The sequence below is a fragment of the Scleropages formosus genome, chromosome 13 (genome assembly GCF_900964775.1).
Source record: "Scleropages formosus chromosome 13, fSclFor1.1, whole genome shotgun sequence".
Taxonomy (NCBI): Eukaryota; Metazoa; Chordata; class Actinopteri; order Osteoglossiformes; family Osteoglossidae; genus Scleropages; species Scleropages formosus.
The window spans coordinates 10,795,652-10,821,570 of record NC_041818.1 but is presented as its reverse complement, the minus strand read 5'-3'; the positions used below and the strand labels follow the sequence as shown (position 1 = coordinate 10,821,570).

At 51.4% G+C, this 25,919-nt stretch overlaps 1 protein-coding gene across 1 annotated transcript in view; it reads right to left on the bottom strand.

The window, feature by feature from the left end:
- Positions 1 to 20,048, bottom strand: part of slc16a2 (solute carrier family 16 member 2) — a 32,387-nt gene extending 12,339 nt beyond the window's left edge. Inside the window, exon 1 of the mRNA XM_029257524.1 lies at positions 19,109 to 20,048. Coding sequence (XP_029113357.1) covers positions 19,109 to 19,454 — 346 coding nt within the window. The 5' untranslated portion in view covers positions 19,455 to 20,048. The remainder of the gene's footprint in view (positions 1 to 19,108) is intronic.
- Positions 20,049 to 25,919: the final 5,871 nt, after the last annotated feature.

The window sequence follows — 25,919 nt, the reverse complement described above, 5'->3', positions numbered from 1 at the left end:
GGGGTGCATTGTGCGCACTTAATCCGTGGAAGATTCGCATTAGCCATGCACAGCGAGAGTGAACTCCGCATAATTTAATGGAGGCGAAAGTTTGACTCCGTGGCCACTTCCTATCAAAGAGCGAGCGGGACTCATTACGGATCCGATCCGCGAGCGATTTCCGCTCGCGGTGCCCCGATGACACGCAGCCGTTGAGCGGCGGCGCGAGGCCCGTTATTGTGCCCCCGCCGCCCTAAAAGCTCCAACTTGCGACAGATAATCTTGATCCGAAGCTTTCGCTTTGGACTCGGAGGATGCGTCGCTACCGCATTTGTACATCATGTGGCACAACTAAAACTCCATTAAAAGTGAACCCTTGATCCTGGATTAGCTATTCCCAAAATAAATCTTGGCATGCCATCTAAGAAATTAATGATTTTTACAAATGCTGGCCATAGCAGCACAAAAATGAGAAGGAGCATGTCAGATGGGGGGGGGGGGGGGGAGAGATCTCCATCTTTGGCAAAGGTTAGGGGACAGAGATTAATTTAGGTAAATGGCTGTCTTGTCTGATATTTTTTAACCCGTTTATTCTACCTGCATGACAGCAGACACACAAACCTATAAACATATTCTTTAGGAACTCTCTCTCTCTCTCACACACACACACACACACACACACAGGCTGAAGTCACTTGTCCCGAGGGAGGTTGCGGTGAGCTGGACCCTAACCCGGCAACACAGGACACACCCAGGACGGGACGCCAGTCCGCTGCAAGGCACCCCAAGCGGGACTCGAACCCCCCACCCGCCAGAGAGCAGGCACAGGCCAAACCCGCAGGAACTGAGCAGAAAAATAAAATAAAACTACAGGAAAAGCGATACAACCCTTTGAAGCTGCAATAATCTAACAGATAAAAGGCAGCTGCAGTCAAACCTGGGCCCTAAAAGAGTCACCCTGAAAGCCTCTTATCGCTGCATTAAGGGCGTGAACGATTTCGAGGAAGGCATAATTCCTCCGAGTCGCGGGCCCTGCTACGATGCAGCCGGAGCGGCCGAGTAGCGTACGGCTCCCGGTCCGAGCTCGACGGCAGGCTTCCGCCACCCGGCCCGCGGCGGGAACGCGGCCGGCCGCACGCGTGCCGCAGCTCGCGACTAATCTCCGCTTAGCGCGACGTATCAAAGGGAAACAGCCGGGCGATTCGGCAGTCATCGCTTCATCCGGATGCGGGCGACAATCACCGCAACGCAAAAACTTGATGCTCTATTCCTTTGCAGTCCATACTGACGTCAGAGTGTTTTTAGCAGAGAAAGGGTTCACAATCCCTCGATCTACTAGGGGTCTCAAAGGTTGCGTCGTCAACAATAAATAGAAACGTCGATACGACGGCAGAACTGGGGTGCCGGCGAATGACTTTATCGAAAATACGGCGGGAAAACCGACAACGCGATTCTTCGCTGTCGCAGGACACGTATGAAGGAAGAGACGTTGCCGGTCTTGACTCAGTCTTGAGTTTGCAAGAAGACCGAGTTCTGACAGGCATCCAAATAAACAGAAAAAAGTCCAGCGTGAACATTTAACACGCAGTCACACAGGCCAAGAGGAACTCTACAAAACCACGACAAACAGCTCGGCACGCCGACCCCAAACCGAGACGTAACGTCTTTTCTTTTCGCGTCTAACTGACGGACCTCCCCCGCACAACCTCGGTTTCCACTCAACCTACTGGCTACCTTTAATGCAGGACATTCCACTCGCCCTCACATTTCGCCGCTCTGGAAGTTTCCCAGAAACGCTCCGCGCTGCTCTCCGCTATTATTCTGACCCAACCACCCATCCGTTGATGTTCGGCGACTGCTCGCTCGGTCCAAGACTATTCCGAGAAGCGCGGGCCACGAGGTCCGCGAGGGATGCCAGGACACCGAAGAATACGGACTCGGATGAGGAGGGAGAGCGACGACGCCGCCCGCCGTCTTAGCCGCAATGCCACATCCAACACCGATGACGGGAAGTATAGGCGACCGGGAAGAGCTTTCCATTGCCATCACCCTCCCGTAGAGAAACGTTTCACGCTCCTTCAGCCCAGCCGACCGTTAGCAGTTAGGACTGTTCGTTTCAGAGGTCCGAAGCAACCGGCAGCGGGAACACAATTAACCTGATGGGCAACGACACAATTACTTGCTCTTCAACACAAGTTTTTCTTCTCTATACCCGGAGAAGAAAACAAGCGGCCAACAAGCGCCACCAGTTCTCCAGAAACGGGTATTGTAAGGTAGCGCGGAGCAGCCACGGTAACACGAGCACAGCGCTCCCTGGACCAAGGTCTGGCCACAAACGGCGTTGATGTGTAGTTGTCGAACGGACAAGAAGCGCCGCAACTTTTAAAACGGAGAACCGGGCAAAGAGCGCGCGGGTGGCCTGCCGGAAAATGCGCCGGCAGGCTTCCCTCCACGATCTACCGGCCACCTTCGCAAGGATCCGCTGCGAATCATGCTCGCCATGCAAAACGGTGTGCGATTCTCAGAAGGATTTCTCAGGCCTACCCGTTGACATGGAGCACGCTAAATCACATCGCGTGACACGCAAGCTGGCTTCGAGCCAGTCACCTGTCTCCAAAAGAGCAGAGGAAGTCAAAACCCCTCCAAAAGCTACAGAATATTAAGAGAAGTCAACAACGAGCAGTTCCGGCCTCAACGCTAGATTTTCGCAGCACGTAACGGGGGTGGGTGGGCGGGCGTCCTGAGCCGACGGGAAGAGATACGACGGCGTATGAAAGCTCCACGTTGCCGACTTCCCAGAAAAGCCAAACATGAACCGAGGATTTGAACTCGGGTCAGATTTGGCTCAGGCTAAAGCAATTACGTGCCCTCCAAATTCTCTCTCAGCAGCTCAGCATATAATTCTTTTTAGTGCCTTACCCGTTATTTCTTGCCAGTGGTTTTTACAGACCGAAGCTTTGTGAATCTGTCGTTTATGGCACGGCAGAAAACCGAAAAGTAGGAAAAAGAGCTAAAGGACAATGAAGGGCTTCAACGGGGGAGGCCTGCAAATCACGAGGACCAAGGCACAGCCTATAACGACTCTAAAAAGACTCCAGGCTCCAGAGTGTTGTGAGGTGCCTGGAAAGAATTTGCAACTTTGGAAGTGACAAAACTTTTGCATTGACATTTATTTATATAGCAGACACTTTTCTCCAAAGCGACTTCCAACGAACTATGGAGTGTTATCAGCCCACACACCTTATTCACCAGGGTAAATTACACTGCTAGATACATTACTTACACTGGGTCACTCATCCATACATCAGTGGAACACACTCTCTCCCTGTCACTCACACGCTATGGGTGAACCTCAACAGCATGTCTTTGGAATGTGGGAGGAAACCAGAGCACCTGGAAGAAACCCACGCAGACCGAGTGGTGATCGAACCCATGTCCTCTCGCACCACCACTTTGAGAGAGCAGCGCTAAACGCTGTGCTGCCTGTATTTGAAGGACACAACTTATTACCTGAGTATAGGCTGTGAAATAAAGCCAGGAAAGCATCTTACTGTCCCTGAAAGAGCTCAAGGGCAAACATTCCTGGGATGTTCACAGCATGTGCTCAGCCTACACCTAGTTAAAGAGGGGGGAAGAAAAAAAAAAAAAAACACCTTTATTAATGCCAAAGGTAACTGTACAAGGCTTCGGCAGCACATAGCTGACCTCAACTTAATCGGTTCCCATGCAAGTTTAATCATAGCTCACAAAAAAAATTTAAGAGAATCTGAAAAACTAAAGGATTAATAGGAAGGGAAAAAAGACAAAACTGCATTTTTGCGTGGGGGGGAAAAAAAAAAAAAAAGCTTGGACAAACTTATTGGCAGCCAACAATAAGTACTTAGTTGTACAGCCTTTAGAATACAACAACCTCTAAATGTTTGTTAGTATCATTTAGCTTGCTGGAGTCCCTCCACCCCCAGCTGAAAATGCGTTTCTAATCCTTCGGCGCTACCGTAGGAGGCGGCCCGTTTGAAAACGGCGGGTCGGACATCGCCGCTTCAAAATGCATGGATAACGTTCACATTTGCGATGCCGTGCACGTTCGAGGCCCTGCACCACCAGAGGCGACACGGCGACCCCAGGGCATTTTGCCACCTGCACTGTGTGTGACCGCGGGGGGGGGGGGGTGTACCCTCACGTACCCCTCAAAGAGAACGCCGGCAGACCCCAGCCACCTGAAATTTACAGAAAATCGGGGGGGTGGCGGCCGGTAGCGGTCGGAGCCGATACCTTTGCACGCAAAGGTCGTCGGTTCGAATCTCATTAATAAACGCGAACTTGCAAAAACGACCAACTACGCGAGGAAAACCTTTTACGGACAGACGAAACAAAGTCTGAATTACATCAAAAATCAATGGCAAAAAGGAGGACTTGAAAGAAAAGAGAAAGCAATTTCACCACAATTGCACATTCAACATGCTGATTGGGGGGGGGGGAGAGAGAGACAAAGACTGGGGTCAGACTAAGAACGAATGCATGAAGGAATGAATGACTCAACGAAAACAAACGAGCTCATTTAAATAAACAAACAAACAGGGTAGCGGCGCAGACAAAGGCAGCGCGGGAGAAGATCAGCACATGCGCAACAGTTACGGAGAGGATTTATTACGGGGTCTAACGACTCAGGTTGGGCTCCTTAGAGCAGCACGGCGCCACCAGTCCGTAGCCACACGTGCTCCTCCGTTGAGGCAAGGTGGCGCGCGGGGCGAGGGTACGTCCACAAGCACGCTCTTCGCCACTAGGGACGTACCCGGCGTCGCAGCATTTGCGCGTCTTCCGAAGCACGCTGCAACGCGAGCGCCCCAGGTAAAAAACAGAGTAAGGAAGCGGTTTTGGGAGCTCAGACTGGTCGGGATGCACCCGTCGCATCAGCAATCAGAATGGCCGCTGCATTCGAACGCCGTGTGGGGAAAAAGTCTCTCGTAGGATTGAGGTGCCCCGCTGTCCCACTTGGCAAGCAGTAAGAAGGCATCCTCGGTCACCAAGGTGACGGCCGCTCGGGCTCCACGTCCGCGGCGCGCTAGCGCGACGCCCGTCCTGCGAAACATTAACCGGCGCGTCTCGAATCCGTTTGCTCCCCTCAAACAACCCCTGCGTGTTTACGCCACGCCGGCTGCTGTCCGCTCGATGTCCAGCGGTGACGTTTAACGAACGAACCGAGCGCTCTAACCGGAAGGCGGCGCCACCTTGGACGCACGTCCCGCTGTCTCCTTGTTCGAATTGCAGCGTGGCCATATACGTGCAGACAAGCGTGTTGCGGAAGCGGGTTTGGCCGGGTCCCGCTTTCCGGTGGGTCTGGGGTTCGAGTCCCGCTTGGGGTGCCTTGCGACGGACCGGCGCCCCGAACCTCCGGAAGCTTTCGGGCCCTCGAACGCCATGCCCACCGAACATTTCAGACCCAGCTTGGAATTATTCCTCATAAGATGATGTGACGTAGAAGCTCTAAAGGCAACGAGCGCCAACAAACAATTAGCAATGCAAAAATTTCCCAGAATTACATTCAGGAGGACAGCAGCGGACGCGTAGCGTTCCAGCAACACTCTTGCGAGAAGCGGGACGACATTTCGGAGCAAGAGCGGAGAGGAAGGCTGCGACTCACACTTAAGGGTGGGGTTTTTTTTTTTTTTGCAAGGCCATTGTTTCACTAAAACCAGGAGGTATTATACATTCCTGACGTCGTCAGGATCGGATTAGCGCGAGACTCACGTGCGATATCACTCCCGCCGGGCTCGCCGTCGAGGCACAGCCCGGTGCCGCATTCCTGCGAAGGTCACAACCTCCGTCTGCTAAGGCCATATCCTTCGAGCGGAAGCGACCAACCGGTGGAACAAGTGGAAAAATGTCAGAGCGTAAATAGTTAAGAGGCGCAAATGCCTTTGAAACAAATCGCGTCGCTACGTTGAGTTCGGAAAGCAAACCATCACACGAACCGTTGCTGAAAAAGACTGAAACTAAGCGCTTTACATAAGAGTAGAAATATAAAAATTGTTAAGCAAGTTAAGAGACCCCGAGTATACGGACGCCCCGGGCGAGGTGGTTCCAAAGGCCGGGGGCTTGAGGAGATAGGGCTCCTCTCGGCTCCTGCCCGTCGCACCCGGTGCCCCACGTGGGGTCAGAGGTCACCCGGAGCAGTCGGTACACAGAGAGACGACAAACAAAGCCCTGTCACCGCACGGAAGCCGAAGGCCAGAGCGTAAACCGCACGTCTCCCGCTCGCTCCTACGCGGACGGTACCTACGGGTCTTTTAAAGTCATTTAGGAGAGGCTTTGCGAAAGCTCACAAGCAAACTGTTCTCCTGGCTGCAGAGGCTGCTGTAATTACATTTACTTGCCGCCTCGAGACCAAAGCAGAAGCCCATTATTTGACGTGAACGGTATAGTAGTAACACACGGAGTTGATCAGATTGGATCTTTCTTTGTCTGGGCTCTATGCGAGAATCATCCGTCGATAAAACGGCCTCATGACGTACCGCCGGGTCACAATATCAACAATTTCTAGAAGAAATGCACCAGTCGACAGCGAGTGCAATTACAGACTTGAAGGCCATTACAGAGCAAATTGCTTGTTTTAGCGCCGTCTCTGTTTAAGCTCATTTCCCGAAAGGCAGCCTGAAGACCTTTCAGATTTCATTTACAGAGGTCAGCAAAACAATTAGAGAAGGGAACGCAAATCTGCAGGGTAAACAAAACGCTTTCAGACACATTCTTCCTTATGCAAGTGCACACACTAACCACGCATGCTTTTCTGTGGGAAACGCGCAACATACGGAGGGTGGTCAAAATAAGGGAAATTGCACATAAAGAAAAGAAAAGAAAAAAAAAAGTTTAAAGCGAATCGGAATTACAAAGAAAGGCGAGTCACACCACGTCGGCTGCCGATTAGCAGCAAGCGTGTCGACTATAAAGGCGTTCTGACGGCATCCGGTCGATTAATATACGACATTTCAAAGCAACATAAAGCAAGTAAGAGACCAGCGCACAAGGACACACAACCTGGAGAAAGCGGCACAAAACCTGGTCCCCTGAGAAATGGGGGGTGTGGGGGGGGTAATTCCACCCTATTTCCTAAATCCAAATGGTTTAGATCTGAAGGAAGCCAAACGATGCTCCGGATGGTCATTTAACAAAGAAGGAATGCGAGATCATTTTGCAGGACCGGGTGCGCCCTATGGAAGATGATGCAGGAAGTCTCCAAAGACCTTAGGATACCATCAAGGGACCCACTGCAAGTGATCCATGAGACAGACTGCACAAATTTGGCCCACATGCGAGATCCCCCCTCCAAGACAAAGTCATATGCGCTACTGAAATTTTCCAGATAATACCTAGGTCAAGCTCAGGACTACTGGAACAATGTGCTCCGGACAGATGAGACCGAGCAGAAATGTTTGGCCACGACGTCAGACGCCACAGTTGTTGAAACCAAAAACCGTCTTGGACCAAAAAGAAAAACCTCAAGCTAACTGTAAAGCACGGTGGGGGAAGCTTTACGGTTCGGGTCTGCTTTTCTGCCTCAGGGCCTGGCCAGCTTGACACCACAGAGTCAAATCATGAATTCGACACTTTGCTGCAACCGAGAAGAACGTGAGGCCGTTGGTCAAAAAGCTGAAGCTGCAAGCGAGTCTTGTAACAAGACAATGACCCAAAACACAAGCAAGTCCACGAAAGAATGGCTCAAGAAGAAGAAGAAGAAGAAATGGAGGTTTTGTGGAACAGTCAAGCAAAGTCCCAGATCTTCACCCATAGAAAACTTTCTGCAAGGTGGACATGAAGCCCTCAAACATCACACACTTGAAGGAGTGGGCAAAATTTCTCCAAGCTGATGTAGGAGACTGACAGACAATTCCAGGACACGCCTACAAGGAGTTATTTCAGCGGGGGGGGGTAACACCAGCTACCGAAGCTAGTGGGTGTAGTACTTGTAATTGCAGGCTGTGGGGCGAAAAACACGTCTTCTGCTCAATAAATAGCACAAGAATCCCACAAGAAATTACAGAAGGAATCACTGCTCCTCAAATTAGACCACCTTCCATAGATAGAAATATGTTGAACGATATATATGCACATATACCGCATGCACGGGGAATAAAAGCTCAACGCTAAAGCTGTTAAACGGCTCTCCCGCTCACTCAGGGCTACGGTACTCTCGTTCACGAAAGGGCCCTATCGTGTTTCCTGAAGCCAGACAAAGGGTTTCGCTGAACGCACGCACATCAGCAGACGCACCTTCCACAAATAAAGACCCCTGCGCACTCGCGGCTTTCGAGTGCCCGGATGTCAGAACCATCGGTAGAAGGTCGGGCATCATTACGTTGCCGTGTGGAGATGTTTAAGGCACCCAGGTCAACAAACTCGGACATCCTTCCGCTCCTTGACGTCAGCGATCAGAAACGGCGAACGCAACTTGAGCGCCGATGATGTCACCTTGAGTGGCGACGAAACGTTTGCAACCTAAATGCCAAGCTTGGCGAACAACCGAACACCTCAACCATCAACCCGAGCTACGAAGACAACCGATATTCTCTGTGATCTTCAACGGTGAATTCAAGTTGTAATCTGTGTACATAGAGAGTGTATGACTTGCCATCGTCTAAAAAAAAAAAAAAAAAAAAAAAGGACCTTATGCCCTGTAGTTTTCCACCAGGAGGTCTTCCACAGCCCTGCAAGGAGGGAAAACGGCAAGCACTCGGAGTGCAAAAAAAAACCAGTGGGGTGGGTGGTCTGGCAGCCCTTGAGAGTCTTGTCCTGCACTCTCCACAAGTAGGAGCAATCAGCCCTCCCCAACTTAAAAAAAACAACCCAAACCGGTTCCAGCCAGTTCCAGTAACACCTCAGTTTTGCTACTAAGTGTGTGCCAGCAGCTTGGAGTGCCGGCTGCCGCACGTTTCCCTTCGGACGAGAAAGGCGTGCAAATCCTGCACGGGAATAAAGGCGGAAGGAAGCCGGAGAAGGCCGCCACCAGCCGCAAGGCTCCGGAAGGAAAGGGAGACGCGGGGGGTGGGGGGCTTAACGCTCAAACGCTGAAAATGTTAAACACGTTAACAAAGCACAGTAAGCGAAGTGTCCGGCGATACCTCGCGGGGACAAATGCGCAGCAAAAGGGGGTATCCGGTTCCGCGCCAACATTTCACGAGACGAGCGAAACGGGCGCAGAAGAACGACGCTAACACAGCATTTATCGAGCACCCCGGCAGACTAAACACACACATTTTTAAATGGCACGGCAAGGTAGCACCGTCGCATCACGGCTTCCGGGCCGCACATCTGAACACGGGTCCGATCCCCCGCTCGGTCCGTTAGGAGCTCGCGTGTTCTCCTTGCGCTCGTGCGGGTTTCCTGCGGGCGCTCCGCTTTCCTCCTACGAAAGACCTGCTCTAGATGCACTATGTCGCGCGTGAACATTCGTGACGTTGCTCCCCAAGTGTCTCACTTAAGTGTACGGGACACCGCGAGTCGCTCTAGACAACGGTTCGAGACGACAGTCAAACAAAACAAACAAACCAAACAAACAAACCAAACAAACAAAAACAAACGTCCATAGCAGGTTAATGGGGGGAGAAAAAAAAAAAAAAAAAAAAAATACATGGACAAATAAATTTAGTACTCTTCATTGATGCTAGTTTAAAGAGAGGGCAGTGGATTAAATTCTACTTAAATCACCCATTTAAATGTTCCGAGACTTTAATCGATGGCTCTGGAAGTTCGGACGGCGATGCGAACCTCTTACTGAGATTCTCACGATTTTGAGAGAGTCGCGCCTTCAGAAAAGATGAGAGCCGACAGCGGACGGAGGCGCCGAAATGAAGAGCGCGGCGGGACGAGGACGCGCGCCATCAATAAGCAGCACTCCGACTCTAAAGGGTTAACGAAGCGACGAGCAAAGTCGAGCGGAAGACGGAACAAATTCGGAGATCAATACGCCACCGATCTGTTAATCCCACACATCTATCTGATGTCGACTCCGCTATCAAAAAGAGAAATATTCCGCTAAATGACATTTTAATGGTTACCGCTGACGGGGCAACAAAGAGAAGAGACTTGATAAGCCATTAAAGGAGGCCAAAATGTGCGAGAGGCGCGCATATTTGTGCGATGAAACGGATTTCATTTCCGTGCCGTCTTCCGAACGCGTTCAGATATTCGCCGGAGCGCAGTAACGACTTATTTATAAAATGATGAAATCATTCGCGCTGACAGAAAAGGAAGGAACCGGCCTGGAAGTAATTCTTTGTGACAGCATTTAATAAATTAAAAAATAAAAACGGAAATAAGAGCGCTTACAGGAAAAATAACCCCGAAACATCCGACGACGCAAAAGAAACTGAAGCGGCGAGAAATTCGGAGCGGCGCTTAAGTGTGAACGACACGTGTTACGAATCTGCGCGTTCACTCTTCAACCGATTCAGTTTTTAAATTTATTCACCTTTTACACAACACTGAAATAATAATAATAATAATAATAATAATAAGAAAAAATATATATTTAAAACAGGTACATTAATGAGCGGACGGACAAGCTGGACCTTTCTCCCCCGAATAAAGGGTCGCGGTGAGAGACGTTACAGAGAGGAAAACGCCTCCAGCCTCCCGCCGCATCGGAGCAGGACTGACCTCCTTTCCAACATTAAAAATAGCAGCACGAGCGGGACAGACAGGAGCGCGTCCGCGTCCGAGAGCGTTTCCTCCGCCCCCCCTCCCCCCCACGCATGCGGACGTGAATTTCGGTTACGCTCCGGGCGAACGAGCCGCGCTGTCAACGTACATCAGCGAAGATGCTAGAGATCCCCGAATGGCGCCGCGCTGCCGGGTGGCCCGCATCCGCCGGCCAGTCTCCTCCCGTGTTCCTTCCAAAGAGCCTCGTGCGCTAATAAGTCATTAACGAGAACGAGGCCTGGTCAGCGCCAGAGAAGAGAGAGGAGAGGAACGGCAGCGCGGCCTCTTTCCTGGAACGCGCGATGGGCACCGCTGACGGATGCGCCGCGACAGGATCCGGGGGCGAAGACGCCAGGGTCGCCGAGCGTCGCCTCCGAGGCCGGGGTCGGCGTCCCTTCCGAAGACGCGGCTCGTCCGCGGAGCACCTCGCAGAACGCACAGCGCCGCGCTCACACGCCACCGACGCGCGACCGGACGCAGCTCTTTAGCCTTTGCGACGGCTTCTCCGTTACGAATCTACGTGGCCCGTCGACTGTGCCGTGAAATCGTCTCGCTTAACGAGAAACGCAAAGGACTTCGCGTCCAACTCGGAGCGCCTCAAACCCGGATGCGTCCAACTCCCCAAAACAGCCGACGGCTCCAAATTCAGCCGTCTCCCGGCTTTCCCCGGCGCTCCGGACGCTTCCGGCAAAGCGGCCAGCACAGTTTCCGCGAGCTGGCGTCAATGTGACCGGGACACTTGTTCCGCGACACTTTATGTGGACAACCTCTATACGGCACGAGCAATAAGCACAGATTTTCCTGGGACGAAAACGTGCGCGACTCGAATGGAAAGAAGAAACACTACAAGACAGACATTTACAACATTGCCTGCGCTTTAGACGTGAACCATTTAACCGTTTTAATGAAGTGCTACCATAATTTCACCCTCATTTGCAAAGCACGTGTATGTTTGGACTTACAGACGGGCCAATGAAGAGACCTCTTGTCCCGGTCACGTTCGTAGACCGCGTGCGTTCCACAGGCCTATTTGCTTGGGAGCTGGATGCCTGCAATAATAACGACTGAAGTGGAAGAGGTCAGCACCGCTCACGGTTTACGCGGCTCATGGAGAACCCCGGGGCAAGCGACCCCGAAGAGGTCGCCAAAAGGACCGCGTTTCTCAGTTCACAGCGTGCAACAACCTACAGCCGTACGGGAGCTTTAGAAGAGCACGCGACATCCGAGTACCGAAGACGTCGCTCGGTTTCAGCGGGGACCCTCTCCGAGTTCCCCTCACACGCTGAAATATTTACATCAAAACCTCACCGTGGCCAGGATGACACGAGAACAGCAATCGTCTCGCACAGACCCCGCGACACGCGATTCGAGCGGCTCGGAGCCAACCGCGTCGGCCGTGCGCGGCGAGCCGAATTTGTCGTTCTGCTCGGAGAGCGCTGAAAAAGTGGCGAGAAAGGACTTCCGACTCGGAGTAGGTTTACACCAGCAGACAAACCAAATTTGACGCAGAACTCAATGCGTGTGGTCTCAGAAGCACACGGAAACGAAGAGGTATCCTCACATACGCAGATACGCGCACCATTCTTGACCACCGTCACATCAGTCCAACCCGGACACGCTACGAAACCCATCTCGAGTCGGCTCACTCGGCGTCCCACCGCGAACCAATCCTTTTCCGTTTGACGGAACAAAAAAGCTTCAGGAGCCGAGGGGTGGCACAAGCAGGCAGAGTCACTGCGAATCACTGCGAATCACTGCGGCAGCGATTCCAAAGCATCGATATAGCAGCAGCTGATACACTTTTTACTTTTGAAACGGTATTTGGTCCAATTATGTGACACGTCAGCACTGAGAAGGGTTACACTGGGGTTCGCGTTCTTCCGAACAAGCGGTCAACATCACCCAATGTGGGCAAAATCTCTTCTGTACTCCACTGCATTGCCTATCATCCCATCACCATTCTTCTTCTTCTTCTTCATAATTATTATTATTCAGTATGGACCTTCCTCAAGAGATATAATCTTTTAACTAGTGTAATGGTTAGTGCTGCTGCCTTTGGACCCAAAGGTCACAGGGTTTGAGTCTCGCCTCAATCTGTAGTATCCTTGAGCAAGGTACTTACCCTAAAAAAATAGCCCCGGTTTATTTAAAAAGTAAAAAAAGAAACCATACACGGCAGCATAAATGGGAAAATTATTCAACACGAAGCCGCTTTGGAAGAAATCCTCAACTACATGAATAAATGTTTCTATAGTGGACCGTGTAACATGCACGCGGTTGAACGCACGGTACGAAGATGTGTTGCGCGAAGCTGTAACGTGACTAACTTTAAGGTTTCGCAAAAAAGATCTTTTCTAAACATCAATACCCACAAGCTTTAAGCACAAGGAACATTATTTACTCATATTTATGCCCCGCCCTGATAAAGACAATCCGACTTTGCCGACTGCAAGGTCCGCGCCGAGCGCTCGGTCCCCGACCGGAACCGGACGATGTTCTTATATTCCTGCAAGCGTGGCATCTTCGCCGAGTCGCCGTACGGTTAACGTAGGTGGACAACCGCAGCCGGCAGCAGCACCGCAACAAATCACTGCGCGCGCGTTCACGCCCCAGCGAGCGCAGCGCCCACGGAGCGACGTTTCAGGACGCGGCCGACAAGGCAGACCGACAGCTTTCTCCTATAACCATACAGAGCCTCTGAAAAACACAAACTTCCTTCGCCTGGGCTTGATAACACGTACGGCACGTGCATTTCTGCACGGGACCATGAGGAAACTTCCGTTTGATGCTGCGCCGCACTCATTCGGCACTGACTCATCGCAGCCTTTCACTTAAAACTGCCTGCTAATGACTGCATGCTAAATTCAGCAACAAGATACAGCAGGCAGTTGGGGGGTAAGGAAACAAAAAAAGGGGGGGGGGGACTGAAGGCTACAAAAATCCCCAATTTTAATTTAAGGACAACACATGCAGGGGGGTGCAGCGGCACAGCGGGTTTGGCTGGGTCCTGCTCTGTGTTGGGTCTGGGGTTCGAGTCCTGCTCGGGGTATCTTGTGATGGACTGGCGCCCCGTCCAGAGTGCGTCCCCTCCCCCTCCAGCCTTGTACCCCCGCGTCGGGCTCCGGTTCGTCGCAACCCTGCTCGGGACAAGCGGCTTCAGACCGCGTGCGTGCAACACATGCGCTGCCCACTGCCAGCAACTAAAGGAGGAACACCACTGCGGAAGGGGGTGCCCGAGCTGCGCAGATGCTGACACTGGCCAGCTGGCTCACTGTGCCCTGGCTGTGCGTAGCCATGGCGATATCTGCCCCGCAGCACCCACCCGCATGCAAACACGTGAGCGATTCCTTTCCAACACAGCCTGTAGACTTTATTTCTTTTTAACATATGTAGTCAGATTGTTCCGCGCTCACCGAAGCCCGCAGAGTTGGGATGAATCGGGTATGAACACAAACTCCTACACCCTGATGGGCATCATTGGGGAAGGACCACATTCGGCTCACCAAAAAAAACAAAACCCTCCTCTGCTGTCATTTAAGCCGATCCCAATCTATGCAAAAATGTTTGGAAGCGATTCAAGGCGGCGCAAACGCTTCCGAAACGGAATGTGGAAATATTTCCTGTGTCATCCGCGTCGAAAAAGGCCGGAGCCAAACCGCTACTAGAGTACGGAGGAATGTCCCCGCAGGTTCCGCTGCCATCACACGGCCCGTCTGTTACGCAACCCGCTTCCTCGGCAGCGCCGCCGTTGACAATCCCGCAACACGGTAACGTTTTCACAGCGTACGTTACAGCGACGTCCTTCACGTTACAGTAGTTTCCGGGCATAAAGGCATGTGTGTTTATTTCCGATTCAGGCAAAGACGATAAGGGCGACAGATGCCTAATCGGACGCGAAATTCTGGGGTCCGCGCGCGTTTCGCACAACCGACCGGCGAAGAGTCTGCATTACAGCGGGGCGTATTCCACACGTGGATTTTCCGCAGCCGTCGACACCGATCGAGCTCGTTAAAGGTGACGTCGCCAATACCAATACGAGCGCGGAACACACAAGATGCCAGAACGTGCCAAAAGGTTGCACGCCGCTAAGTAATTTGTTCGAGGTGCGGTAAGAATGCGCGCGAGACCTGGATAATTACATTTATTCATAAGGAGGACAAATGCGTTTTCTCCTCCTTCGTTCAAATGTCGCGGCTGCGGTTGCCACGGCAACTTGACGAAAGGTCAGGCGAGAGTGCGACGGTGACCCCGTCTACGGCAAGGGTGTCAAGTGCGAGCGTTCGCTTCCAAGAGGAGGTGTGCCCTACATATACATTTATACATCGCTTCTTACGGATGGCTGCAACGCCAAAGGGACCCAAGCAGCTTTTGTTACAGCGACTCCTGTTTATTTTAACCTTTTTGACCCCCAGAACACCAGGCTCCCGTGAGACTTTCAATACAATATGTACCGACGGCATTTGGTACCTATCGAAAAGTCTGGACTGTCGATTAAATACGCAATACGCTTTGGAATTATCAGAACCAGCCACAATTAATTCTAATTATAAGCAGTGCGACTCAATTTACTTTTGCAGTTCCATTAATTTTACTTCCGGAGGCGATCACTCCAGCGTTTCTTGCATTTAAACCGGAGGAGGTGTACAAAAGGAGCGCTAATGAATGGGACCTTAATGTTTGCATTTAATGTGCTGTAAATTTTCATGGGGAGACGCGAAAGCCCTCGCTGCCCCCCTTCCATTAGCGGCAAATGAGCAACGGCTGCAACGTGCACCAAACTGCTATAAAAAGAGAGGGGCAGTGTTTGCGCTGCATGCCACAAGTGGAATGGACACACACACACACACACACACACACACACACACACACACACACACACACACACACACACACACGATGCTGTGGAAGCAGGGGGCTGCAAGATCGAACAATGTCTACGCTACGTGGGCCAATTCCGCTCTCGCCACACGAAACCAGACCCCTGAAAGCACAACGATCTCACCTTACACATGGAGTTCCGCTCAACCCGGCCAGAAGATTTACGTCCAATTCAACGGTTCTCAAAGTTCTGATACGAGACGCACCACGCAAGGGCACGAATGGACAAACTTATGTCAGAACCAACAAAAGACGGAATTTTAAAAAAAAAAAAAAGTCAATGTGTAGGTTCACCGCGGACGGCGCCAAGCGATTAACCCAGAGCCGTGATCCTCAGAGCCACGCCGCGTGCCCTTACTCAAGCGTGGCACGTTTCTTCCCCAACGGCTTGGATCTCCGCCACGCGCGGCAACGTCGCTCACGGCAGTCGGGCACGACGGCTTCTGCGGGATATTACGGCCCCGGTTTCAAGAATCGACGTTTAGACAGATCAGAGCAAAGCAGGCCGTCTAAGGCTTTCAATACTCTGTGGGCGCTTTGAAGTTGACGGCTGTCGCGGCCACGCTCAAACCATCCCCTGCCGTTTCCTCTCGCTCCGCCGAAAGAGTTCGAGCATCAATACGTCCGCATTTAAGCGACCCGAAAAAGAAACGCGGGTCAAGTCCGTCTGGCGTGCCGTGCATTCGGAAACGGAACACCTTCCCTATAACGTCTCCGTCTTTAGCTGCGAAACGCACTTAAGCTCTCGGTGCGAGACGGAAGCGATACGTTACCGAACAAGAAAGATTCGATCCTTCCGTGGAGATGATCATCTTTCATCATTCAATCCCTATAAACGCTTTCATTGGTTTAGCTCACATACTACACGTTGACCTATTTATTACATGGCGAGAGCCCTTCCATAATCCCCTCCGAAAGATTAAACATCAACGTTCCCTATTTGAGGCCCGACTGCAGTTTGGCATTAAAAATTAATAAAAAACGACAACTACCGCTGAACTGAGAAAATGCCTCGGCCACGAGCTCTAACGTTCTGTGCTGAGGAACATATAATTTGGCAGCCAAATTAAACCTCTTTCAGAACAGCAGGAGGTGTATTTTCCCAGAATAAAATCCAAAAGAGGACTTAACACACACACAAAAAAAAAAAAAAAATCTGGGCCCACTCCAAAAACTTGAGAACAACACGCATGATCATAGCGGCTTCTACTCTGCACTTACGCTTACAAAAATAAGCGGGCGACGAAGGGCTTCTCGTCAAATTTTGAGGTCGCGCCCGTTTACGACGCAGCCCAGCGTTCGCCGCGCGGAGCAAGAAACGGAGCCCTCGTCCGCGAAGTACGAGCGCCCGGCTCGGCGCTCTCCGAGGCGACGCCTCGCTTACTCGGAAACGCGCCGCCCCGGGCAAGGAGCGCGGATGAGCTCCAGGATTAGCTGGCGTAATCTGCGACACGGCACGCCAGCAGCGGGAACATATTAAAAGCCACGTACTGTACGGCCAAGTACGCAGGCTACCGTGCACGGGGAGCGCAGGGGAGCGACACACACTGCATACGCTGGAGTTCGAATCCCCGATCCCCCTCCCAGCTGCGGTACCCTTCGACGTACTTACTCTAAATCGCTCAGCACAAATTACCCAGCTGTAGGAAAGGGGTAAATCACTGCAAGTGGAGTAGCACAGTACAGAAACTTGCCCCTCTGACTTTGGAGAAACGGGACAGTTAGACCAAATGAATGCAGATGCCAACTGTATATTGTGGATAACTTGCAAATACCGTGTTTTGCTGTGTCGTACAGCTGCGCAGCAGCATTGCTTTGCAAGCAGTGCACCACTCAACCAACCTGGAGCGGAAAGAAAAGCAGGAGAAACGGCGTGTTTCCAATCAACGGCGCACGCTCAGCGCGGTGGTAAAGCTCTCCCGCAAATTGTGGCGGCACGGTGGCACAGCGAGGAGCGTGGGCTTTCTCTCGGTGCTCTGGTTTCCTCCCACACTCCAAAGACACACTGTTCAGATTCACCCATAGCGTGCGAGTGACAGAGAGAGTGTTCCACTGATGTATGGATGAGTGACCCAGTGTAAGTAGTGTATGTAACAGTGTAAGTCACTGCGGTGAATAAGGTGTGTGGGCTGATAACACTACATAGAGTTCATTGGAAGTTGCTTTGGAGAAAAGCGCCTGCTAAGCAAATAAATGTAACGTAAATTGTGCGGTTCAGTCGTACAAGTGTGCATAAACACAGTACCGCGGGAACAAAGTTGGACCCCCCCAGACTGGGGTCTGACCGTAAGAAATGCACGATACACCGGTCAGGAACAAAAGCAAAGCGATCCAAAGACGGAAAACAAATCTTGGGGAAGTTGTAACCAATTAACACCAGGGCTTCTGCAGGACCTTTGTATTCTGTGTGTCGAGGGGGGGGCTGGGGGGCAGGCAGTTGGACTGACTTAAATCAGAGATTAATCTGGGCACAATCCAGTACAGGATATCAATGAATACACACAGAAATCAAACAGAGAGGGGGAAGAGGAGGACTGCTTTAACAAATCACTGCAGTAACCCCTTAGAAGCACCAGCAGCACGCAACTCAAGCTTGTGCACTAACAGCTTGCGGAGAGGAGGCACGGGGGAAACGTTTACCGTACTCCTCATTCGGCGAAATTGCCACGGAGGAACACGAGAAACACACAACGTGCTCCCGTTTTGCTTCGAGACCTCGGGTCTCCCTGTCCGGAAACAGACAGAACCGTTTCGGTGCAGATCCTACGACGGGGGGGGGGGGGGTGTAAACAGCACGGATCCACATTTCAATAAAATGTGGAATGCTGCATTAGTAAAGAAACAGAACACGCGAAAGCGTGCGATCGCGCACCAAGTTCTGTTAGATGCACCATCTCACGAGGCCAAAGCAGTTACCAGGGCGCGTTTACCATCATTCCAGCGCGGTGCACCTACGCAGGCAGGACAGAGGACGCAAGACACGAGGAGGACGGTTCCGCACTCTCCTCGCCCGTCCAGCGGATGCTGAAAAGCAGGGAAACGGTCCTTCGACCTCCGGCGAAACGCGGCGCGAGCAGACGGCGTGCAACGGCGGCGACGGCGGCACCCTCCCCGGGGGCCACCGGTCACCGTCACGCTGGCAGAGGATGGAAGCGCCTCCGAGTAGACGGGAAGTTTACTTGTCGCGCGCCCATCGCGCCGACTGCACGCTGCAGGGAGCGTCCCGCTCGGGGCCGCAGTCTTCTCATCAGAGGGCGTGCGGGTCGAGTCCCACTTCTGCGGCCGATACGATAAGAAGAAGAGCGGGCCGCACATGGCGGGCGGATTATCTAGCGCTGCTTACGGGTGACACAGAAACAACAGGGGGGTTAAGCAATAAAACAGCGGGGTCATTCATGGCATGGTACGAACAGTGACAGCGGTGAGCGTGGGCGGCAGGTTCTCGGGTCGGGGCGCGCGCCCAGGCACAGAGAGTGACCGCGAGGCGCCATCATCATCAACAGGTGCGTGGTGCTGGCCCTCCCTCTCTCTCTCTCTCGCTCGCTCGCTCACTCACCCACTTTGAACTGCGAGGCCTCGTCGTTCGACTCCATGTGCTCCTCCACCAGCATCATGTGCAGGATGCCGAACGAGTTCTGGATGCCGAAGATGGAGCCGTTGCACCAGGTGGCGGCGAACACCACCAGCCAGCCGAAGCCGCCCTCGGGGGGTTCGAAGCCGGGGCTTGAGCCCTCGCGCTCGCCGCTGGCTCCCGCTGTGGGCTCGTGCTGGAGGCGCGCCACGTCGTTGACGTTGTCCGTCGACAGTTTGCTCGGCGGCTCCGAGTCGCCGTCGCCGGTGCCGTTCAGCCCCATCTTCTCCTGTCCGCGCGCAGCCGCGTCACCGCCGTCCTCCGCGCGCATCGTCCGTCTCCTCGACGCTGAGAGCCGCACGGCGCGCGGCACCTACATGCATGTACAGTACTGAGTAAAGCACGAGCTTCTCCGCGCTCCGGCAACGCGATATCCGCCTTCGAGGCAAAGGAAGCGCTCGAGACGGCCTTTCTTACTATTTTAATTAAACACCTGTGATGAATAAGCGCTGGAGAAGAGAAGAAGAAAAAAATAAAATCAGTCACCCATCGATGCAAAAGCTGAGGCTGCAGCCCAGCAGGAAACCGAGCCCCGGTACTTGTCTCATTTCGACACACGCACGGCACGGTTGCTAACTTGCTGTATTTCCTGTCCGACTCGCGCCACTTGTCCAATAGAATCAATATTCCACTTCTAATTTCTCCCGAGCGACAACAGGGGGGACCGACGACGGGAGCGGAGCGCCGCAGCCTCAGCAGTGCGTCCCAGAGCCGGGAGCTCTCCGTTAAAAAGCACTCAACACCTCCGAGCCCATAAAGGCGGCGGCGCGGACTCCTCCCCCTCTCCCTCTTTTAATATTTATGTCCACTGCTTTTAACTCCGACCGTCGCGCTCGTCCTCGGTGCGCGTATCCGCCGGCGCTTCGCCCGCCACACACACGCACACAATCAACAACCTCCCTTCAACGCATTAAGCCCACCTCCTCCTGGCTCCTCTTCCAATGGCTGCCGAGCACAGTGATTTAAATCGACGTTGTCCCGCCCCCATCTCCTGCCTGCTCCAATAGGAGCCGCGCGCAATTCCTGAGTGACACGGGCAGGGTCGGCCCCTTTTTCCAGTGTCGCCGGTGTTTCCAACTGGGGACCGTAGCGACATAATGACTGACGAGAACTGCGTCGAGGCGCGGGCTGCAGCCCTCCTTAGGCCAGTCGGCGAATAGCTGCATGCATTCATGTATATTTTTACTACCTATCTTTTTATAAAGACATTGTTTCCGTTCCTGTGATGTCACGGCCTCAAATGGCCAGAGACACGGGAGCCCTTTGTTTTTTTTTTACCCGGACCAGACGCGTAGAATATACATGTCCCCCCCCCCCCACCGACACGAGCCTCGGTTATTAATCTCTGCACAGACACTGGAATCAAGACTCATTTTTATCTGGCTTATAGGTTGCTGCAAGAAATGTTACGATTATTCAAAGAGGGTACGTTTAGTTTTAACAGCTGGAGATGCACTGGATGCACAGAATGGCACAAGAACCCAGCTTTAAAATACTGAACCCTTAAGTCAAGATGACTTAGATGTTTTCCAGGCCATGGTGACATCTCGTCTGGATTATTACATCTCGTGCGGCCTTCCCGCTACTGCCTTCGAACCTCTCCTGCCCAAGCGTTTCCATTTATCTCCTCTACTTGTTTCCTATAGCTGCCCGGATCAAATTTAAGACCTTGTTTGTCTACAAATGCATCAACAGAGCTGCTTCTCGCCCTTTACCAGATTTGATCAACCGCTACACCCCAACCAGACTTCTACAGTCTTCCACATCTGCTCCCTTGGTGATCCCAAGCACGAAAGGTGAAGCGCGGCCGTTCTTGGTTCTGGCCCCTCTCTCTCAGCACTGCTGAATCTTTGTCCACATTTAAAAAGGGTCTGAAGACCTACCTCTACCAGACTCACTTCACCCACGATCTCTGAAGCTCATGTAATGTGTAAATGTTCACGCGCCCTAACTTTATGATCATGCCCGGGTAAACCTTTACAAAGCTTCTACTCCTGTATTGTACATAAAGGTTTGTGTATCTCAAAAAAAAAAAAAAAAAAGTTGTAGGAAGGTGATCAGGAATCGTCTGAGTTTTATGAAGCTACTCGTGTGATGACCGTTAGTGCATACAGCAGAAAGAAACTAACAATCATACGTCTGCAACTATGTCTCTCTTTCTCCTAATGTAATGCACAAATTGTATTTTCTCTGAGATGTATGCCGCTTTGGACAAAAACATCTGCTAAATGAATAAATGTAAATGTAAGATCCAGTCCCACCCCAGGAACCCATCCGTAACCATTACAGGTTTGGATACGATTAACATGCTGCTTACAGTATCTGCTGGAGCACTTATGGTTAAATACTTTGATTTAGGGCTCTGCGGCAGTGCTATGGAGTGGGCCTTGATCTGGCAACTATCCCGTCACAAATTCTCTGGCCTTAATGGCTATGTTGCTTAGATATGGCAAGAACTCCCAGCTGATTTCTACAAGTGATCACTTCAGAATAAATGCAACCAAAACCCTTAAGAGGCTATTGCGATAAATCTGAGAGCGGGCAGGATCGGCGTGGACGAGCACAGGAAGAGCATATCTGCCGTCTGCTAGTCATTCGGCAGGGTTCGAGGGAGAGGAGCATGCACTCTGGGCAAGGCTCCCAGCTGGAGAGTGTAGAGAGGATGAGGGAGCAACGAGTGCCAAAACGGGAAAAGCAAGCAGGTGTGATGTGTAAACCTGTGGGTGAAAGGAGATATATTACATGTCAACATTATTACCATATTTTCAGTCTTCTTGGTGAATTTTTTTTCTTTGAAGCTTCCTTCAGAGATTTACTGCAAAATTACAGCTGCACAGTAGAACTACATGCTTATCTTATTGCCAGTCTTTTTACTTAAACTTCTTCCTTGTGCAAACGGGAGAACTACAGGGAAATAAACTGTCTCCGAGATCATTAGCAAACTTATTTCTTTTAAATAAGTTACTCAATTGTTTCATGCTCCTTTGACCAGTTAAGTTGAAATGTTCATAGATACATTTCCTGTGATATGGTCTATTTACATTTATTCACTTAGATGCTTTTCTCCAAAGCAACTTTCAATGAACTCTCTGTAGTGTTATCAGCCCACACACCTTATTCACCAGGGTAACTTACACTGCTAGATACACTACTTGCAATGTGTCACGCATCCATACATCAGTGGAACACACACTCTCAGTGTCACTCACACACTATGGGGGAACCGGAACAGCATGTCTTTTGGACTGTGGGAGGATACCAGAGCACCCGGAGGAAACCCATGCAGACACAGGGAAAACATGCAAGATCCACACAGACTGAGCAGGGATTGAACCCACCTTCTCTCGCACCACACAGGTGCTGTCGGACAGAGGCGTTCCTCGCTGTGCCACTGTGCTATGGTAAAGGTTTGTCAAAAAATTCAACAAAATTAAAGTGAGAGAAGTTTTAATGGTGTTCACAGCACACTTTATTTAAAAAAAAAAAAAGAAAAAAAAAGATGTTTTGGTTCAAGTTGGCAATAAATGCAATAGAAGCTGACTGGGGCAGTAAGTAGTGTCCTGGTTAGGACTTCCACTTCTAAAGGTTGCTGGTTCCAATCCCACTGCTTCTGTAGTACCCTTGATCAAAATGATTACCCTACAATAAAAATGGGTAAATCATTGCAAAATTAAACACCTAATATTGCAAGTTACCTTGGACAAAAGAGTGGTATTTATTAAAAAAAAAAAAAAAATTTCCCCACTCGCCCCCCCTTTTTGTGGGTGGTATTACTCCTTCAAGCTCGGGTCCTCTACCAGAGGCCTGGGAGCTTGAGGGTTCTGTGGAGTATCTTAGCTGTTCCTAGGATCGCACTGTTCTGGACAGAGATCTCGGATGTTGTTCCCGGGCTCTGCTGGAGCCACTCTCCCAGCTTAGGGGTCACAGCCCCAAGTGTTCCGATTACCACAGGGACCACTGTTGCCTTCACCTTCCACATCTTTTCTAGCTCCTCTCTCAGTCCTTGGTATTTCTCAAGCTTCTCATGTTCTTTCTTTCTGATGTTGCCGTCGCTTGGGATGGCGACATCTATCACTACGGCTTTCTTCCTCTGTTTGTCCACCACTACTATGTCCGGTTGGTTAGCCATTACCAGTTTCTCAGTCTAGATCTGGAAGTCCCACAGGATCTTGGCTCGGTCATTCTCGACCATCCTTGGGGGTGTATCCCACTTTGATCCTGGGACTTCCATCCCATACTCAGCACAGATGTTCCTGTACACTATGCCAGCCACTTGGTTATGGCATTCCATGTATGCCTTGCCCACTAGCATCTTACACCCTGCTGTTATGTGCTGGACTGTCTCAGGGGCATCTTTGCACAGCCTGCACCTGGGGTCCTGCCTGGTGCGGTAGACCCCGGCCTTTATTGATCTTGTACTTACAGCTTGTTCCTGTGCTGCTATGATTAGTGCCTCTGTGCTGTCTTTCAGTCCAGCTTTGTCCAGCCACTGGTATGATTTTTCGATATCAGCCACTTCTTCAATCTGCCGGTGGTACATACCGTGTAGGGGTTTGTCCTTCCATGACGGTTCCTGTTCTTCCTCGTCCTCCTTCTCGGGTTTCTGCTGCCTGAGGTATTCACTAAGCATCTCATCAGTCGGGGCCATCTTCCTGATGTAGTCAAGGATCTTTGTTATTTCATCCCGGATAGTGGCTCTGACGCTCACTAGTTCTCGGCCTCCTTCTTTCCGCTTAGCGTACAGCCTCAGGGTGCTGGATTTGGTGTGAAACCCTCCATGCATTGTCAGGAGCTTCCTTGTCTCGATGTCAGTGGCTTCCATCTCCTCTTTTGGCCAGCTTATTATGCCAGCGGGGTATCTGATGGCCGGCAGGGCGTAGGTGTTGATAGCCCGGACCTTGTTCTTCCCATTCAGCTGACTTCTCAGGACTTGCCTTACTCTCTGCAGGTATTTGGCAGTTGCTGCTTTCCTTGCGGCCTCTTCATGATTCCCATGCGCCTGCGGGATTCCAAGGTACTTGTAGCTGTCCTCAACCTCTGCTATGTTGCCTTCTGGTAGCACAATCCCCTCAGTTCTGACTACCTTCCCTCTTTGTTACCATCCGACTACATTTATCCAATCCGAATGACATTCCGATGTCATTGCTGTAGATCCTGGTGGTGTGGATCAGGGAATCGATGTCTCGTTCACTCTTGGCATACAGCTTGATGTCATCCATGTAGAGGAGGTGACTGATGTTTACTCCATTCCGTAGTCGGTATCCGTAGCCAGTCTTGGTGATGATCTGGCTGAGGGGGTTCAGGCCTATGCAGAACAGCAGTGGGGACAACGCATCTCCTTGGTAGATGCCGCACTTGATGGTGACTTGCACAATTTGCTTGGAGTTGGCCTCTAGGGTTGTTTTCCACTGCCCCATTGAGTTCCTGATGAAGGCTCGTAGTGTCCTGTTGATCTTGTATAGTTCTAAGCATTCCAGGATCCATGAGTGAGGCATCGAGTTATAGGCTTTCTTGTAGTCAATCCAGGCAGTGCACAGGTTGGTCTGTCTGGTCTTGCAGTCTCGACTGACTTCTGTCTACCAGTAGCTGGTGTTTTGCTCCTCTGGTGTTTCTACCAATTCCTTTCTGGGCCCCACTCATGTATTGAGCCATATGCCTGTTCATCTTAGCTGCTATGATACCTGAGAGCAGCTTCCATGTTGTGCAGAGGCAGGTTATCAGGCCCGTTTATGGGCTTATGGTTATGGGACCGCTCCTTTCTGGGGGTCCTTCAGGATCAGGACTGTCCGGCCTTCTGTTAACCATTTAGGGTGGGTCCCATCCATTAACAGCTGGTTCATTTGTGTTGCCAGGCGCTCATGGCGTGCAGTTAGCTTCTTTAGCCAGAAGGTGTGGATCATGTCAGGGCCTGGTGCTGTCCAATTCTTCATACTTGAGACTCTTTCTTGGATGTCTGCCACTGTGATGCTTACTGGATCCTGTTCAGGGAGGTTGCTGTGGTCTGCTCTTAGATCCACTAGCCACTGGGCTCTGTTGTTATGTGATGCCTCCTTCTCCCATATGTTTTTCCAGTATTGCTCAGTCTCCAACCTTGGTGGGTCTGCTCTCATGTTATTACCCTGCCACTGAGAGTACACTTTGGATGGTTCTGTGGAGAACATCTGGTTTATTCTTCTGCCCTCTATCTCTCTTGTGTACCTCTTCAGGCGGTTAGGCAAGGCTGTGAGTCTTTGCTTGGCAGTTTCTAAGGCCTCAGGTATAGACAGCTTGCTGTACTTCTTAGGCAGGGTCTTCTTCACACCTTTCTGCAGTTCCGATAGCTGGCTAACTTCCCTTCGTGCTGCCTTGATCTTGGCCTCTAGCCTTCTTTTCCATGGAGGATACTGCTTCTTATGCTTGGTATTCATCTTGTATCCAAGCATCTCAAGGATCACTGTTGCTGTGTTGTACATCAGCCGGTTGGTCTCAGTGATGGTCACAGTAGGGATTGTTCATAGTGCTGCATTCACATCTTCTAGTAGACTTTCAGTAGGTATTTCACTTGGTCTTGGTAATCGGCCACAGGGGCTCCAGGTGTCCTCCTTAGCCATGATCTTATCTCTTAGGTCAGCTGCTCTTGCATTCAGCTTACAAGGGCTCATTGTTCTTGGGGCTTGGTACCCAATCTTGGAGTGTGGGGATGATGATATCTCCCCCCTGACCTGTTGTCCTGGCTCCCCCTTGCCATAACATTTGT